At 37.8% G+C, this 17,011-nt stretch overlaps 1 protein-coding gene across 1 annotated transcript in view; it reads left to right on the plus strand.

Moving 5' to 3' along the window:
* The window catches only part of CDKAL1 (CDKAL1 threonylcarbamoyladenosine tRNA methylthiotransferase), a 378,616-nt gene that overhangs the window by 53,745 nt on the left and 307,860 nt on the right, over nt 1-17,011 (plus strand). The window contains exon 5 of the mRNA XM_084207700.1: nt 13,107-13,191. Within this exon, the coding sequence (XP_084063826.1) occupies nt 13,107-13,191 (85 nt within the window). The remainder of the gene's footprint in view (nt 1-13,106; nt 13,192-17,011) is intronic.

A 17,011-nucleotide genomic window follows, 5' to 3' on the forward strand; every position in this document is an offset into this window, starting at 1 on the left:
TAGCAGAGAGAGAGCTGGTGAGACTGAGGGAGAGGACAACATGAAAATGTGAACCTAACATGGTTGTCTCAGGGTATCTTTATTTTCCTGGTTTTAGAACAGTAGTAAATACTTTTATCTGAGTTCAATTTTAGTATTTTAGTTAGAAGACCCTAGAGTGGGATCTTTAGTAAAGGGTTAGGCACTTTGTGGCAGCTAACTTCTGTACTTTATAAAGGTTGAATGTGTGGATGAATCTGAAATGGAGATGAAGTGATTTCAAAGACAGGAAGCCATCTGCTCTGCCTGCACTTTGGGAGACCTTGATATTCCATCTTGTCTTTTGCTGGGCCTCTGCTGTGTGAGCCATGCTGTGTTCATAGCCTGGATTACCAGCTGTATTTCAGTTTAGATCCTGTTCAGCTGTGCTGATGACCCTAAAGCTGAATTAATACTTGTGTTCCTCTATCTTGCTGGGTTCATTCAGACAGGGTGGCACTCAGAGATGACTTTTTTTAAAGTTTCCTTACCTAAAGGGGTCCGTTAATGTGCTTAGAGGTGGTACTGTTTTTCAGGGTCATGGTTTCAAGGCCAGTTGAAAGAAATAAAGACTAATTACAAACCAATGCCCTTGGTTACAAATCAGTAACTTTATGGGCTGAAGGTAGGTAGTCTAGGCTTTCCATGTAGACATGGGCCTTCTGGTATCCTCTGTTGCCACTGTACTACTTCCCCTTGTATCTAGCAACTTATTAATTACTGTTGGATTTTTCTCTTCTAAAATGTTTAAAATACTAAAGGTGAGGTACAACAGATAATGAATGTCTTTTCCTACTGGAAGTGACCATAACCCTTTAGCCAAGGGAGTTTACAGCCATAAGCATTTTTACTTCTGCAAAGTATATATTAAATAAAAATGTAGTTTCCTTTTGTTTTTGACTTTTTTTAAAGATTTACCACTAGAGTTCACCAAAAGCTTTCTAAAAAAATAATGTCAGTATCAGACACTTGGGCAGATTATGTGCCAGAGTGGGATGGGTTATGTGACTTGTAGGAACTTGATATGCTATTTTAAAAAATTCATCTTCGAAAGCAAGGAACAGGTGAAGTCATAAGATATAAATATGCAAAGAATGGATAGTGTTCATGGGAGACACCAGATTAAACTCCTGTCACTGACAAGCAAGAAAGAGAAGTTTGTATAAAGATCCCTCTCACATCAGAAAATGTAAATTAAGTTGTGGATAACTACAGACCTTGAAGTCTTAAAAGTAAGGAAGTAAAGTATCTTCAGTTTTCAGAAAGGAGAAGGGTCAAAATGGCTTTTATAATACCTTGAGCTGTGTAATGAATGTAGGTTTTGTGTTGTTGCTCTTTACCTTGCCTTCAAAGTAGGAAAGACAAAGGAAAATCCAGCCAAAGGAAGATCCTCCCAGTGTGGAACCTGGGGTAGGAAGAAGATAACAACCCTAAAAAATTTGACTCCTTCTGACCTATGGAGCTCTTCCAGCAAATCTGCCTTTTCCTTGAAGGAAATTGAGAATTGCTAGACAGCACTGTGCACTTTTAAAGTGCAGCTCTGCCTGCTGTAATACAGCAACATCACTCCTTGTGACAGTCCTTGGAAACCTGAGATGTGGCTGCCAAATAAGATGAGAAAATGGATCCTCACCCACCTTCTCTTGTTTGTCCAAATGTTCTTTTTATTTTTGGGAGCTGCTGTTACATCAAATAATACATGTCTCACACTAATGTTTGAACTGGTTTGTGCTTGATGAAACTGAGCCACTCTGAGGCCATAAAGCTACATTTTTCTATGCAAAACTGGTATGTTTTAACTTCAGCACTTGTAAGAGCTGCTGAAAGTTTCAAAATAGGCAAAATGCAATACAGTATGGAAGAATATTTTCTGGTGCTTTTTTTTGTACAAATGATGGTAATTTAACAAAACTGCCTCTGACAAGGGTATCAAACCTGCACTCGGGATTGACAGGAGATGCAGTAGAGAAATAATGTGTGAGGCTGTAATGAGTATCTCAGTGTTGGTACAGAACTGTTCAGCCTCTTTCAGGCATGGCTCTGTGGCAGCTGCATGGGCTGGTGTGTCTGCTCTGCATGAGTCAGGGCATGGAGGAAGGGCAGGAGGGGCTGGGATACATCTTTGCACACCTGCCTGTGCTGCCTTTGCTTTTCTTTCCCAGCTCATCTCTACTCCTCTGCCATGAACAGGCTTCCTTACTCTTCTGGTTCAACAGGCATAGAAGCAGATCTGCTACTTTGTCCTAAATGCTTCCAGATGAAGCTTTTTCCAAACTTCTTGGTGGGATTTTGTGAAGAAGCTTGTGCTGCTGATTGCTGTGCTGCATTTACTGGTTGTGTGTGAGCTTTAATTTCTGCTGTGCTTAGTCTGGAGCTTTCACAAGCACTAAATTTTGCTGATAGTCTGAACTGGGGATGATGGTTGGGAATTAACCACAGCAGAGGCTTATCTGGCTGCTGGGTATGGTACCTTAAGCCCATATCTCCTGCTTTTCAGAAAACTGATAAAGTAGAAAATAGATGAGGTGTGAAGGTAGTTCTGAAAAAGTCAATAAGTAGCCGGAAGCTACAATTTAATAAGTGTTTAGACATATCTGGCTCAAATAGCTTATAATTTTAACTCTTTTAAAAGTGATAGCTAAAACCTAAATCCATATTCCCTGTGGCATTAGGTATCAGGAGAAATAAGTGGAAGCAAGGCATTTGAAATCAATAAATGGCTTCTAGGTACAACTTAATGCAGACAGAACTTGGAGAAAAAAGATTGTGAAACAGATACAGGAATAAAATTTAGGTTTCTTTTGCAGACTATAGCAAAGTTCTAATCCTGGCTGTTGTGAAAATGAATGGACATTAGAAAGTTGTGGAAATGTGGAAGTTCACTGCCATGGGCCAACTTGTACAGAATTAGATGTACTGAAAAAGTAAGAAATCTGTGGAGTAAAGCTGCTCTCTTTATGTCTTAAATAATAAATGAAATAATGTTAATTACCTAAGATCCATTTTATATTATACTGGAAATGAAGCAAAGTTTTCTTTCCCCATTTGCTTGGGGATTGTATTATGCTTGAGAATCTTCTACTTCTCTGCTTTGAGTCTGATGTTGCTGGCTTTAGTTGTGGCTTACAGGACTAGAAGTGCAAGAGGCTCCTCTGGGTAGGTAATTCAAGTGATGCAACTTCATTTTATGAAGGCCCTTGGTTTCTCTTTCCTGTTCCTTAGACCAACAGGTTGTACTTGTGTGTATGATGGGGCTGAATAACCATCAACTTATATTTTCTTTTTTCTATCCCATAGACATGGTGAGGAGCCATTAACATTCCATTAGCTGTGGAGGTAGAAGCATTTATATACGTGAGATTTGTCATAGTGTTACAGCTAAAGGAGATTAAAATTATATTCCTGGGGCAGGTTCCAGTCAATCCTTCTTGATTCTGAACTCCTTATTGCTGTTTACAGCAAATTCATATGGAATCATATGATGCATAGTGGAAAACACAGAATTTTCATTTTTCATTTACCCATGCCTTTGCTATCATCATATAAAATACCTGCTTATGCTTGACTGCAGTAGTTTTTACCTTAAGCATCACAGTATGTGATATTTTCAAATCAATAGTTTAGATGACATTTCTGACTTGGAGTTTGTGTCTTGCCCATCTCAACATCAGCAATTTCACTTAAATTTCAGCCACTTTTTAGAAACTCTGGTCTGCAAAACAACTGAATCCTTTTTAATCATTTTTACCAGGTAAGGCTAATTCTGAGACTACAGATAAACCAAGTGGAGATTTCTGAAGTGTTGTATCAAAATGAGAATGCAGTTGTTTTCCAGTGAGCCTTGTGAAATCTGGAGATTCTTTTGGAGCTCACCCATCAGCTGTCATCCTTCTAAGGCCATAGTTAGACTTCAACAGATGTTCTGAGACAGCTGGTAACACATCTGCAAGAGCTATGTTTGAGCACACATGGGGAATTAGAGCTATTATATCTGTTTATGTTAGTTTTTTTGAGGGGGAAGAGAGATTTTTAATTTTTTTTTAACCTTGTCCCAGAGAAAGGAGTCAATTTGTTCTGCTGTTCAGTGTTTTCTGTTCATTTGCTGTGCAACCCAAATTATTGAAAAGTTGAGTTTTTGTGATTGCCTTTAAACTTGTCAAATTTTAATTTGTCAAAATTTTATATAACCTATCTGGTCTCTAAAGGATGTAGACTGAAATAGTGCATATGAATCTAGGCAATGGCTTTGTGTTCAGGGACAGGCCTGAAGGCAGGGACAGCTTGGCTAGGATCTTGGCTTGTTTGCATAGACATCCTGTGTGGCTCAATCAAGTTATGGAAATTCAGAAACCACTTGTCTACATTTATAAGATGAAAAGGAATTGGTGTAGGGAAGGGTGCATATTTAATATGTGGCTGTTCAAGGTAAATCTGTTAATATTTGCGGGGTGCTTTGAAATTTCAGTTGCACGGTGTTGTGCAAGATGTTTTGTTCATGGTTGGCTTTGGATTTTGAGTGACTAAGACAGAAGCAATCAGTCTGTATTTGCTCATTTGAATAACTCGTGTTTTGTGTATGAAGCTGTATGTAGGGACAGAAAAGCACTGAGTCGTACTGCGCCTGCTATTTCTGGAATATCAAGCAGGCTTAAGACTCAGAGGAGGAGGAGTTTCTGGGATTTTTCCAAATTGTGTCAACAAAACAAATTTTATCCACATTAATCATCAGAATGAGTTGGAGTTATTTGTGTGTTGTTGTAGCATAGCCTGGCTGAAACAGGCTACTTGACCTTGTTCCTAATGTAATGGGACTTTTCCCAAGACACTGATAAATCACTCATCACTGCTTTGCATATTGAAATTATTCACACTGATCATTAAGTCTTCAGTGAAGTGAAGGGAGCAGTTGACTCTTGGAATGCCTTGAAAATATGCCTGTGCTCAAGAGCAGGGTGAAATGCCCACCTTAGAGCACCATGCTATGGCACCTGCATCTGCTGCTGCCCAGGGTAATTCGGGTTCCTTAACATCAGGTGTTACTGTGCTGAACAGCCATTGGCAAGGCTTATGCTTTCTGCTAGCACATCTCTTAGCTAGCAGTGAGATTCATCTTCTCTTGTTGTAAGGTCTTGTTTTGTTCAAGAAATAGTTGCATGATCCACTTTTCTCAAAGTAGTGAAGTCTTTATTTTGAAGGAATGAGCTAAAAATGCAGCCTATATTTTCCACCTTTGGTATATAATACCATGTGCAGAGTTAGCTTTGACTATTTTATATCAAAAAAGAGCTGTGAGAAAAGAGTAGCCCATTAAGGTCATGTCATGTTGGAATAAGCTTCCTTTAGAACTTGGCCGTGGCCGTGTATTTGTAAGAGGACTGCCTTTCCTTTAAAGTGTCTTTCTGGGAGCTGTTTGACAAGACAAGAATGTAGAGTAAAATGCAGCAGATTATGGCACACAAAATGAAACTGTACCTAGAATTGAACTGAAGTGTACAATTTTTTTCTCTGATCAATAGCAGGGAAATTCCCTGATCCCATCAAAGACAGCAAGCAGGTAAGATGTGGAAATGATCAGTCCCTTTCTTGATTGGAACAAGTATGAGTCATTCAGTGGATATGGGCTTGGGAAAGTTCTCATTCATATGGGGGAATTATTGAAATGTCTTACAAGTACTGCAGTTTTAGAGTGTTAGAGTTCCAAAAGAAAACCTGCTGCTTTTCAAAAGAAACATTTCTAGGTTTAGCATTTTTAAACATAAATCATTTTGCAACTTCAAGTTACCCTCAGGTGTCTTAATGCATGGAAAATCTAGTGAATTAGAGTAAAATGAACAAAAATACCAAAATAATTTGTCAATTCATGTTGTCTGTGCTGTGTGCTGAGGCAGAAGAATCAGCAGGACATTACAGAAGGAGTGAAAATACAAGTTATAGCCTAATTGGATTTTTTTACATTGCTAAAAGATAAACCTTTCTAGTAGGTTTAACTCTCCTGTTCTTTACTTTGTGGAGCTTAGGTGTTGCTAAGGGTGGATGGGTGCTGTGTGTGTCTGGGTGCTGCAGGGCAGACCCTGGGCTGCAGCAGGCTGTGTAGCTGGGGTGTCCTGCTGGTCTGACACAAGTCTGAAGTGTAGACACAAGTGTAGAAAGTGGGAGAAGAAGGTGACTCATAAGGATTACCTCAGACCTAGACTGCAGCCTGTGCTGTGTCTAGAGCAGAGATGAAAAGTACTTAGAGAACACATTACTCACTTCAAAATCCCAATATAAATTGGGATTACTCTTGTAAGTGCTACTGATGGTTGCAGAGTGGAAGTGGGAAGTAAAGTTTATCATCGTCGATATTTTGAAGCTAAATTTATTCTTTCATGTACTTTTTCTTCTGTGTTGTCTAGGGTTCAGTACCCTCATGCCAGGCCTGAAGTATTGTCTTAATGGACATACTCTGAAATACAGATTCTTTTGTCTGCACTATTTATAAATATATATTAATGTTAGTTCAGGTGTTCACCTATTGTAATTTTTTAAGTTCCAGTTTCATGTTCTCAGTGATCTCACAGTGACACTTTAGTTTTAGTGGTGGCAGAAGGCATAAGCTGTCCTTCTGGCCTTGGTAAACTTTAGCAAACTAAATATATTTTGAAGGCATTTGTTTTTGGGAAGGAGTGGTAAGGCAAAGTTCCAGGTCATGAACAGATTGAATGGACATCAACTGATAGCTTAGTAGTTTGTCCCAGTAACTGCGTGATACCCCCATAACAGCTGAAAAGAGAGGTGTATGTGCTTCTTTTTTCAAAATGGGTTTTCAAAGGTAACTGGAAATAAACCAGTATTCTTTTAGAAAACTTTCAGTCCAGAAAGTAGCCATGAGTACATAAAATTGAATTATTTGTCTGTTGTACTGAAATAAAGAGAGGCAATGATTTAACATGTCGTATTTTGAATCCAGTAGTGTATTACTGGATTTTAACTGGCTAGATCTTGTGTGTTTAAATGTGTTATTTGATGTGTTCAGTGGACAAGTCCCTGTGCACCTCTGTTTTGGTGCTGGACAGTGAGAAATATCCTTTGATAGCAGGCACAGCATCCTGATCTGGAAGGCTTTATAAAATCTGCTTATAGTCCAGCAGTGGCTGCTGTTGAGATGTCTGCCTGCTCAAGAAAATTTACTGAAAATACTCTATTTCTTAAAAACCAGAAAACCCAAGAAAGGTTACTACACTATTAGCTCAGTAATGAAAATGTTAATGGGGAATAAAAATGGCCAATTTGCATATTTGTAGTTAAATCAGGACAAGAGGCACGATGAGAGAATTATTTTTTTCATGAAGGCTTGTCTGCATTACCTGATTTGTTAAGCAGCCTGGCTTTCTTTTTGGAACTTTAAATAACATATGCAGGGTGAACGAAATAGTTGTGTTTTCATTAATTGTGAACGAAGTAATTTGTTATGTCCAGAGTATCTCTGAAGTTTAATGAGAAAACAGAAGTCATGTTGCAATCAAGCTGATCCTTTTATATTTTACATCCTGATAGTGTTGATAAGGCATGAGTGGGATTGTTTTGAAAGACATTTGCAATCTGCAAAGTTGGTATTTTCAGCATGCCTTTGAGTGTTTCGTATCATTGGCAAATGCATGGTACGTCTTCAGAGGTGGGAACTGATAATGTGTCCCTGAGATTCCAAACAAGTACCATCTGGAAACTCATGATAACTTGTGGTTTTGATTTGTAGTTGCTGTCAGGGGTGCAGACACATGGAAAGAGCTTGTTTGCTTGGAATCTTTTCTGTAGGACAAGTTACATGAAAGTTGGTAGTTAACTATATCTGATACCATATTGAGAACTAGCAAATGGTAGCCAAGTATTCTGTGTGCCGAGGAAAGGCACACAAATAAAACACCAAACTTTTTCTTGCTACTCTCAACCTTACTGAGCTTTTTTCTTCTTCCAAGCAAAGCCTATTGTCTGCAAACAAATAACTAAACTCCCTGTCCCCAGAGGAAGATGTACCTTCCTCCTGCACTGATGATTCACAGCATTGCTGAACTAGTATTTATGAGGGGATACTTTCCCAATACTTGTTGAGGTCTCTCAATGCCTGGTGGTCCAAGAAATCATTAAATTAACCAGCACCTAATTTCAGTAACCTAATTTGAGTGACAGTGGGTTTTTGTGTCACAGAGATGTCGAAAGAAAAGAATTAGTTTGGCAACTTTGTTCCAGTCAGGATGCTCCATGACTTCTGTAACTGGCTGTGAGGTGTCCCCATGCTTAGATATTTGTGTCTTTTGGGGGCAGATGATTCCCATGGAGTACACTTGCAGGCACACATTCCAGTTACCTTGGATGTTACTGGATCTACTACATTTCATGCTACTCCAGAGCATGAAATGGCAACCAGGGTATCAAGGGAGGGAGAAGAGCTGGTTTGGAAGGAAGAACACACAGGACAAAGCATTTAATGGGGAGGTCCATAAATGGGAACAGAGGGTAGAATACAGCATGTGGAAACAGAGAAACTGGAAGTATATTTGTTGTGTAAGAGAGTTAGAAGTAAGAAAATCAGAAAAGGTGAGAAGGAAGACTTACAGAGTGATTAGAAACAGGATAAGGATAGCTGGAGGAAAAGGCCCTGGAAGAGCCTTCAGTGATTACAGAGAAAGATCTGCTTTCAGATGGAATTTCTCAGATTGATGTACAGTATTTAAAAGTACGTCATAATAGTTATGAGTCATGTTTTTTTAGCAAACTGTGCTGAGCAAATCTGGTAGTGGTTTCAGTGCAGAGAGAGGAGTGATGTGCTGAAGAAAGTAAAGGAAGGCTGTTCTTTTAGGGCTTCACTAGCTGTGTTTCTTCTAATTTTTTGCTTTGTGAGTGTTTTGATTTTCAAGGAGATGTGGTTTGGGGGGGCTTGGAAGTAAACAAAGTTTTGGAAAAAATTGAAAGAAGAAAGACTAAAAAGTTAAGAGACCAGGCAAACCCAAGTCATTTGTTTATTTTCAGCTGATAGTGTTGCTACAGTCTTAAGAAATTCTGCTGATTTATGATTTCTGAAATGATAACAAAACTGACACTGCTAGTTAGAAAAGAATTGTAAATATTATTTTCCTCTGTAGGTATACTGATGTTACAGACTCTTACAATTTTATCATCTTATTATTGCATAATGTAGCCAATTCATGTTTTCCAGAGTTTCCCAATTAACTTAAGTGCTCAGAAGTTTCCATGACCTTTAGGTTCCTTTGTACTCTATGTTGTTTTTCAGAGAGTATGATAGACTTTGTGGTTTACTTCCAGTGTAGCCTTTTTTTATGGAAAAGATGTCACAATGCAAGAAGACCATGGTTTTGAGTTGTGTTTTTGAGCATTTAATACAAAGCTGATTTGACATATCTTCTCTTTTTTTCTTTCTAAAAATGTCTTATCAGAGAGGAAACTGTTTAAGTAGCTCATAAAAATAAATGTTGGCAGCAAGTATCATAATGAAAAATGTATCACTAGGCTGAATATATGGCAAAAATAAGTTGAAGATGATCCCCATAGAGAAGATTGTTGCAGGATATATGCACCTATGTCATATTCACTGCTGTAACTGATGTTCACTGTACTTATGGTTCTTGCTTCAGTTTTGCCTCTTGGTCTCTATGACTTGCTGGAAAACCTTCTGTCAAGTTTAGGCTGTCCTGTTCACTCAGATCTGTGTGAGCTCCCACACGCAGGCCTCTGTTCTTCACTGAAATTTTGGAGGTTTCCCAAAAACCTTTCCTATGGAGTTGGAGAATGTGGCAGGTGGAGAGTTTCCAAGGAAGGGTGCATGGATGCCTCAGTGGGTGCAGCACCACATTCATGTGGTGCTTCCCATCCAGACCTAAACTCTTCATCTGTCTGCCTGGAGTATAAACAGGTAATCCTCAGGACTGTCTGCCCCTGCCCCTCTAGGCATGTGTTTAGAAGCCTGAGCTTATTTGTCAGAGCTGTTTGACTCTTTATTTAAGGACAGTGCAGAACAGTAGCACCTACTCATGTCAGAACACTTATAGGTGTATATATGCAAAGATACATATATATACACACACACATATACACATGCATATACCTATGTATATATATAGGTAGCCAGTTGCTCCAGTCTCCATGCCCTGAATAAAGGATTATTACCCTGGTGTTGCTTAATATTTAGTAATTATGAAGCCAGAGGATGTTTATACATGCCAAGCCCAGTCTGCTCTTTTGGTCCATGTTTGTTTCCACACATCCATCAAGGCCTTGCAAAGCAAAATGTGACCGCTGACAAGTTATTCCCACAATGTTGCAAACGTTCAGATCTTCCTGCAACCTGGTACAAAAAGGCCCCGTTGGCATTTTTTTTTCTTTTTAACTGAAATTTTATTGAAAAAATGCAGTAGACTGTGGTGAGTTTACACCAATGCATGCAATTATTTTAAATATGAATACAGTAAGAATACTAAGAAAATTCAGCTATCATTTTGAAGAGCTGAGATATGGACACTTAATAAATGAATATAACCCATAAGTGTGTGTCTATATGTTTATATATAAACTTGTATGTACATATATTCATATGAGAGATCATGAGAATTAATTAGAAAAAAAAGATTTAAGAATAAAGGCAGAAATAGAGCAACTAAATATGATAAAATAATACTGTTGCTGGAAGAGGAGGACAAACCTCAGCTGCGCTTTTATGTTCCTTAAATGATTTTTAGATGTGTACATGAATGAGACTCCTTTTCCCAAAACTGCTCAGGAGATTTTATTCTGTAAAGCCTTTGCTTTTTATCTTCTGTTCTACAGAGGCTGAAACCTGTTAAGGAATGTATTTACGTGTATTTGGGAGACTTTTTTATATGTGTGATATATATAAAGTGTTGCACTTGTCCCTCAGTCAAGGAGTCAATATATTCATAGCCTGGAAACCAACTGCTGTATGAAATTAGTCCTGTTGGCTTAGTGTGTGAGGACTTTCTAAACTTAAACGTGTTACTTTTTCCAAGGCTGTTTTGAAGAGAGGGTTTGATTTTGGCTTTAGGGGAGAAGCATTGCCATGGTGTTGTCTCTTCCTGTACACCTAGAAACCATGGCACAAGGAGGAGCTGACACCAAGCCCAGAACTGGTGTTCTCTGTCTCAAGGCATCTCTTGAAAATGGTTGTGCTTTACAGTGGTGAATGAGTGCTACTGCAGCTGTTGTCTGTTAAATGTAATGTCTCACTTAAATGTTGGCCTCTTGCTATTTAGAGTGTGTGCGTCCCACCCCTAATTCTCAGGTGGGTGTGTTATGGGTGTGGGGCTGAATTTATAAACATTTTATGCTGCTGAAAAGAATAAGAAATATAAGGGTTTGGCTGTGTGACTGGAAAACTTTTAAAATGTGTTTGTTTTCATACTTGGTACATCTGACTAGGCCAAGAGATCACTCTTTTTCTGACATTGAAACTGTTTCTTTGCTTGTCTGTACATAATTCTTAATCAGTTTTTTTTAACCTCTGATTATGTTTCTAATAGTAAATGGGTCTGTCCATTAGTCTAAAAATGTAGTTTTCATGCAGGAGAGGTTGTCTTGTTCCACTTTTATTTTGACTTCTCTGTAGGCTGAAAAACTGAGTGCTCTTTCCAACCTGACAGGGTCAGATGTTTGTTTTGTTTAAAGTAGCTAAAGCTCTGGATGTTGTTTAGGTGACTGCTTTGTGGTCTTTCCCTGTTGTGAAAGGAAGTTGTGTTTTAGCCAAATTAGTAGTGTAATATTGGTCAACAATGATTAGAACCCCCCTGAAGGTTTTCTCTTATTTAGCATTAGTTGCATTTTATGGTTTTTTTTCAATTATTTTCAATCTGCTTCATAGGTTAAGTGACTGATAATTAATTGTAAATGATGATTTCTTTGAAGAAAATCTCAATGACACAGAAAGCTTTTTCAATTTTAGCATTTTGTCGTAAGCGTGCGTGCATGGAGGAGAAGGATATTCATGCCTGTATGGATACATTCATGATGGGTGCATGTATAAATGGCAGGCTTTCTCATGCTTTAGCAGGATGTCAGTTCAAGTAAGGCATCCTAAAAATTATGTTTTACCTGTATTCATTGCTCACTGGCTTATGTTATTTAAAGATACATCAGTCAATACTTCACTGCTCCATGTACTGAATAGTAGCAAGTGACATGAATTTTCTTCTCCAAACTGATACAAGCTATTCTGATGAATGCTAAAGCACTAAACTATTTGAGATAGATTATCTTTATTCTTTTGTTCAAAAAAAGAAGCTCTAACTTCACAAGGATAATGGCTGTGCTAGTAATTTTGTACTATAGACCGTGTTTTACAGGATTACAGTTTATATATGTGCTTCTGCAGATAATTCTGGGATTCACTTCTGTTAATGAATTTAGAGATCAATAGGCTCTGAACATACAGAAAGGTTTGGATCCTGAAAAAATAGTATTCTTATCTGAATGGAGACAGATATTGGTTGCTTGAACATCTTTTGTCTGAAAATTGCTGAGCTATAATTATACTATAACTAAGATATAACCAAAACTAGAAATATGTCTGTTTCTTTCCAAACCAGCTACAGTGACTTTTCTCTTTGGTAGAGGTTTACATGTTATGAATTGTGATTTGTTTCTTTTGTAGTATTAATTCACAGTGAAGCTGAAGCAGGGATTTTGTTTTCTTAGTGAAACCTGCTTTTGTTGACCACTTAATTTTGCCTTTGTCTGGGAAAGATTTTTCTGGGAGTTGTGACCATTCTTTTTAATTTTGTTTTCCATGATGCGCAACCTAGTGGCATCTCAGCTGGTAAATGAGATAACAATTCTTTCCCCATTGGCAAAAAAAATTAAAAAGAAATTACAATGGAAATGCTCATTTGCCTCTTTTTATTCTAAAACACAAAACAAAGAAAAACAAAAAAACCCTTCAAGAATGTAATTGAATATAAAGTAATCTTGCAAATAGCCAACTTATGATTAATGGCTCAGTTTGGGTTTTTTTTTAATATTATGTAAGTTAGGAGTTGACAAGTTAAATAATTCTTAACACTTTTTTTTTTCTTTCTGTTTTGTAGACAACTCTGCTGAAGCAGATTTATGGTTGCTGAACAGTTGTACAGTAAAAAATCCTGCTGAGGACCACTTCAGAAACTCAATCAAGTAAGTAGTTTCCTTACAAAGACTTTTAACTATCAGTGAGTATTGCATGTCCTAAAGCTCTGTGTTTTCAATCTAGAAGTAATTTTGTGTTTTAGAGCAATAAATGTGCTGAGTTTATGTTACAATGGTGAATTCTCTAGAATGGATTTGTAAGGTAGAGTGGATTTTTAAAAAATAGCAATAACTTCTAAGGGATTATCACTATACTTATTTAGGATAACTGTTCACCCATTTAATTAGGGACTTTTATATTGCTTTTCAAGACAATGTTGTAATAGTCTTCTGAAGAGTTGACTGTGCTCTTGGTTTTGATTTTTGCTCTTTAATATATGAAATGTTGGGTTGTTTCATTTTTTATCTACTTAAACATGGCCTAACTGGGACCTGCTTTTCAGTGGTGTGCATCAATGGCAATAAATTAAATGACAAGAAGTACCTTAACATTAGAAAGAAGTTCTTTATGTTGAGAGTGTCAGAGCACTGGAACAGGCTGTCCAAGGCAGTCATGGAGTTTCCCTCTCTGGGGACATTCCAAACCCGCCTGGACGTGTCCCTGTGTCACCTGCTCTGGGTTACCCTGCCTTGGCAGGGGGTTGGACAAGAGGATGGTCCAGAAGTCCCTTCCAACCCTACCAATTCTGTGATTCTTTGTCAAGGGTATCTGGTGTATACTTAAACCCAGCTATTTCACTGTGCATTTTCTTGAAAGATTCGCTGATTAGCTTGTAATAGAGGCCTTGTGAAGAATATTTTATTACTCAGTGCCATTCCATTGATGTCAAAATGACATGGTAGTGATTTTGCCTTCGATTTCTGCAGAAGTGTAGTTATGATGAGAGTAACTAGAAGGCCTGCACACATACAGCTGTCACTGCCCAGTATAAAGAAATACTGTGGTACGTGCCTGGTAGGTTTTACCTTTAGTAAACAAGTTTGGCTATTTGTGCAGCCATTTGTTTAGTGTGGTGCTCTGGGGATGGACTGGCTGTTGAAATCCATTTTGGTTATAAACACATAGTTCTTGGGAGTGGAAAGAGGAGAGAGAAGCTGGATATAACTACCTGCTTGCAATACTGGTGTTACTAGCAGGATCTCAGGGTTGTAACCTGGAACAGAAACCATGTGCCTGCTGTAGGTGGCGCAGCAAAAATTTCCTTCACCCCTGAGAGTGCTTTGCTTTCTGGCTGCTGGTGTTGCACTTGGTGACCAGAATGGCTTAGGCCTTTTCTTCTCTGTTGCCAAAAAAAAAAAAAAAAAAAAAAAGGCAAACTATTCCCAGAATACTTCCAGCAGTTTGTGTGTGTTGGCCAACAGAACTGATGACAAGATACTTTCCAGCTCAGTTGTGGCCATCCTTCTATTTTACTAATCCTGTGCCAGAAATGATGTGGTATGGTGTGTGTCCCAGCCAGGAGAATAGAGCTGGTTAAGAAAGAGGGCCTAACTGAAAGCAAATGACCAAAAATATTTCTTTGAAGAACATGTTTCTGTTGCTGCTCTGTTCATGAACCTGATGTTACTTGTAGCCTGGATTTATTCTTTTTTATCCTTACATCTCCCTATAGTTGTTCTTTTCCTGCAGCATTCATGCTCTAATCTCAGATCCTGGCAGTTCCCAGCCATGGAGGATGACATCTGTAGTTGTTTCTGATTTTTCATAAGGTGCATTAAACACAAGGGAAGCACATTGTCTTTCTAAAGAACACAACTTCTCCCAAAAAGTTTTTAATTTGTTACAGCAAAAATGCAATGCATGAAGTTTGGGTGATAGAAAATGAACTGCCATTATAGCCTGTCACAGCAGCTTGTTGGTAACTATGGAAATCTTTGTTTTTCTCAATTGACTAACAAAATAAACATGTAGTGTGTGCGTGTTGTCAAAGCAAACATGCTTGGAGCCGAAAAGTTAATACCCAGCCCTGTAAAAGTCTTCTTTAAAAAAATAAAATCAGTCTGAAAGTGTTACATTGTATTATGCATGTTATTGAGAAAGTATTTATTCTCTGCCCACTGCAACAGTTCCTACATTGCTTGCATGTATGACTTTAAAATGCACTGTATCAAAGCAGTGGTAGTGTGTTCCCACTGGCGCTGAAGAATGGCTGTGAAAAGCTGATCCCTCACTGATAACATGGGCCAAAAGAATGTGCCAGAGCCCAACAAGTCCTGTAGGTGCAACCTTTTTTTGGTCTGATTTTCTTCTAAAAAAGGAGCAAAACCACTCCCAGACACTCTGAACCTTTGCAGATGTGTACACAGCTGATACAAGATGACTGACAGTATAATCTTTATGTTTATTTTTTTTTCTTATAGCTCTTAGGAATAGTCTCCTGTTCTTCAGTATCAATAGTTAAACTTGCTGAACCAGAGTAATGATATGGAGGGCAAAGAGTTGTTTAAAAATATTAGCTTGTGGATGGGAATTGAGTTTCCTGGGCAGATTTTATTCTCAGTTGGTTAATCTTAAAATAAGATTAAAGAGTTAGGCAATAGCAGTAAAGAATTCCCGCTATAATTAAATGGGTGGAGTTTAAAAATTATTAAGGCTTGTGTTTTGATTAGTGATGGATCTACCTTTTGTGCTTTAGTAGGGTATTTGCTGGGCATTCCAGGAAATTAGCAGCTTTTGGAAAGTTCAGTTTTTTGAACTTGACTTTATTTTGCCTTGAAATTAAATAATACTTAAAAATTAATCTATTTATTTGAAAGTCAGTCACATTCTTTTTTTGCTGATAATGTTTCATTTTGATATCTTTGTTTTGGACCTGATCATCTGTCAGTGTGACCAACTTGGATGAGTTAACTGCATATGTATATATGTATTTTATAAACACATATAAAACTAATAATAACATATTATAAATATGTAACATATGTAACATATTATAAATAACAAAAAAATAAGTAAAATATCATTAAATTTCTTCCAGAGAGATGTCACTATTTATTTGTTTTGGGGGATGTTGGGTAGTTTTTTTGTGGTTCATTTATGTGCTTCTGCTTATTGTCTTTGTGGTTTTTTGTTTGTTTGGTTGATTTTTTTTCTCATTTGCAGAAAGTTATCAGGTGACATTTTCTGCTATCATTTATTTTAGTCAAAAGTAGTTTTCTTAAAACTTAGCTGTTGGTTATAGCAAGAATAAACATTCAGGAAGTTACTAGCCTTAACTTGTGTAAACCACAGTAAATCTGGTAAGACCGATGAAGAGAATTAAGCCCGAGAGCGTGTGCTAGAGGAGCTTGCTTCCTTTAAAATAAAGTTGTTTTGCTCTTCAGTTTCATGCTCCATTAATTTCTATGTACTCTGATAATCTTTTCTTGACTGTTACATCTCAGATACATAACCCAATTTTCCTGATGCCCTCTGAAGATTCAGAAAATCTTGAGTGTTTCTAGCTAGATGTCTTTTCCTTGGCTTAATCCTTTCCTGAGTGCTGGTATAAGTTACTCATGTGTTTGGGGACTTTGGCTTGTCCTTAAGGAGTTCTCCTGCTGGTTGAAGTATTATGGAGAAGAATTTGGTGGCTCGCTTATCAAAACAGCCAGAATGATGTTGTCTGGGAGGAAGGATGTGGTTTTGCTCTTGAGGTGTCCATGGCTTGTCTCAAGGTATAGAATAAGCCTGACCCCTATAAATAATCGTCTTTGTTACTATATACAATGAACATGTAGCATTAACACACATTCTCTGATATGTTGCTGCATTCACTTTAAGCGTGCTCCAGTGTGTGTTCAACCCTTTTCTTTCTGATAGCTACGAGTTGAGACAGAGATGCGAGAGCTTTTAGCGCTGAAGTAGCACCATGTGGCTTCCAGTTCT

This window comes from Fringilla coelebs, assembly GCF_963513975.1.
Source record: "Fringilla coelebs genome assembly, chromosome: 1".
Lineage (NCBI taxonomy): Eukaryota > Metazoa > Chordata > Aves > Passeriformes > Fringillidae > Fringilla > Fringilla coelebs.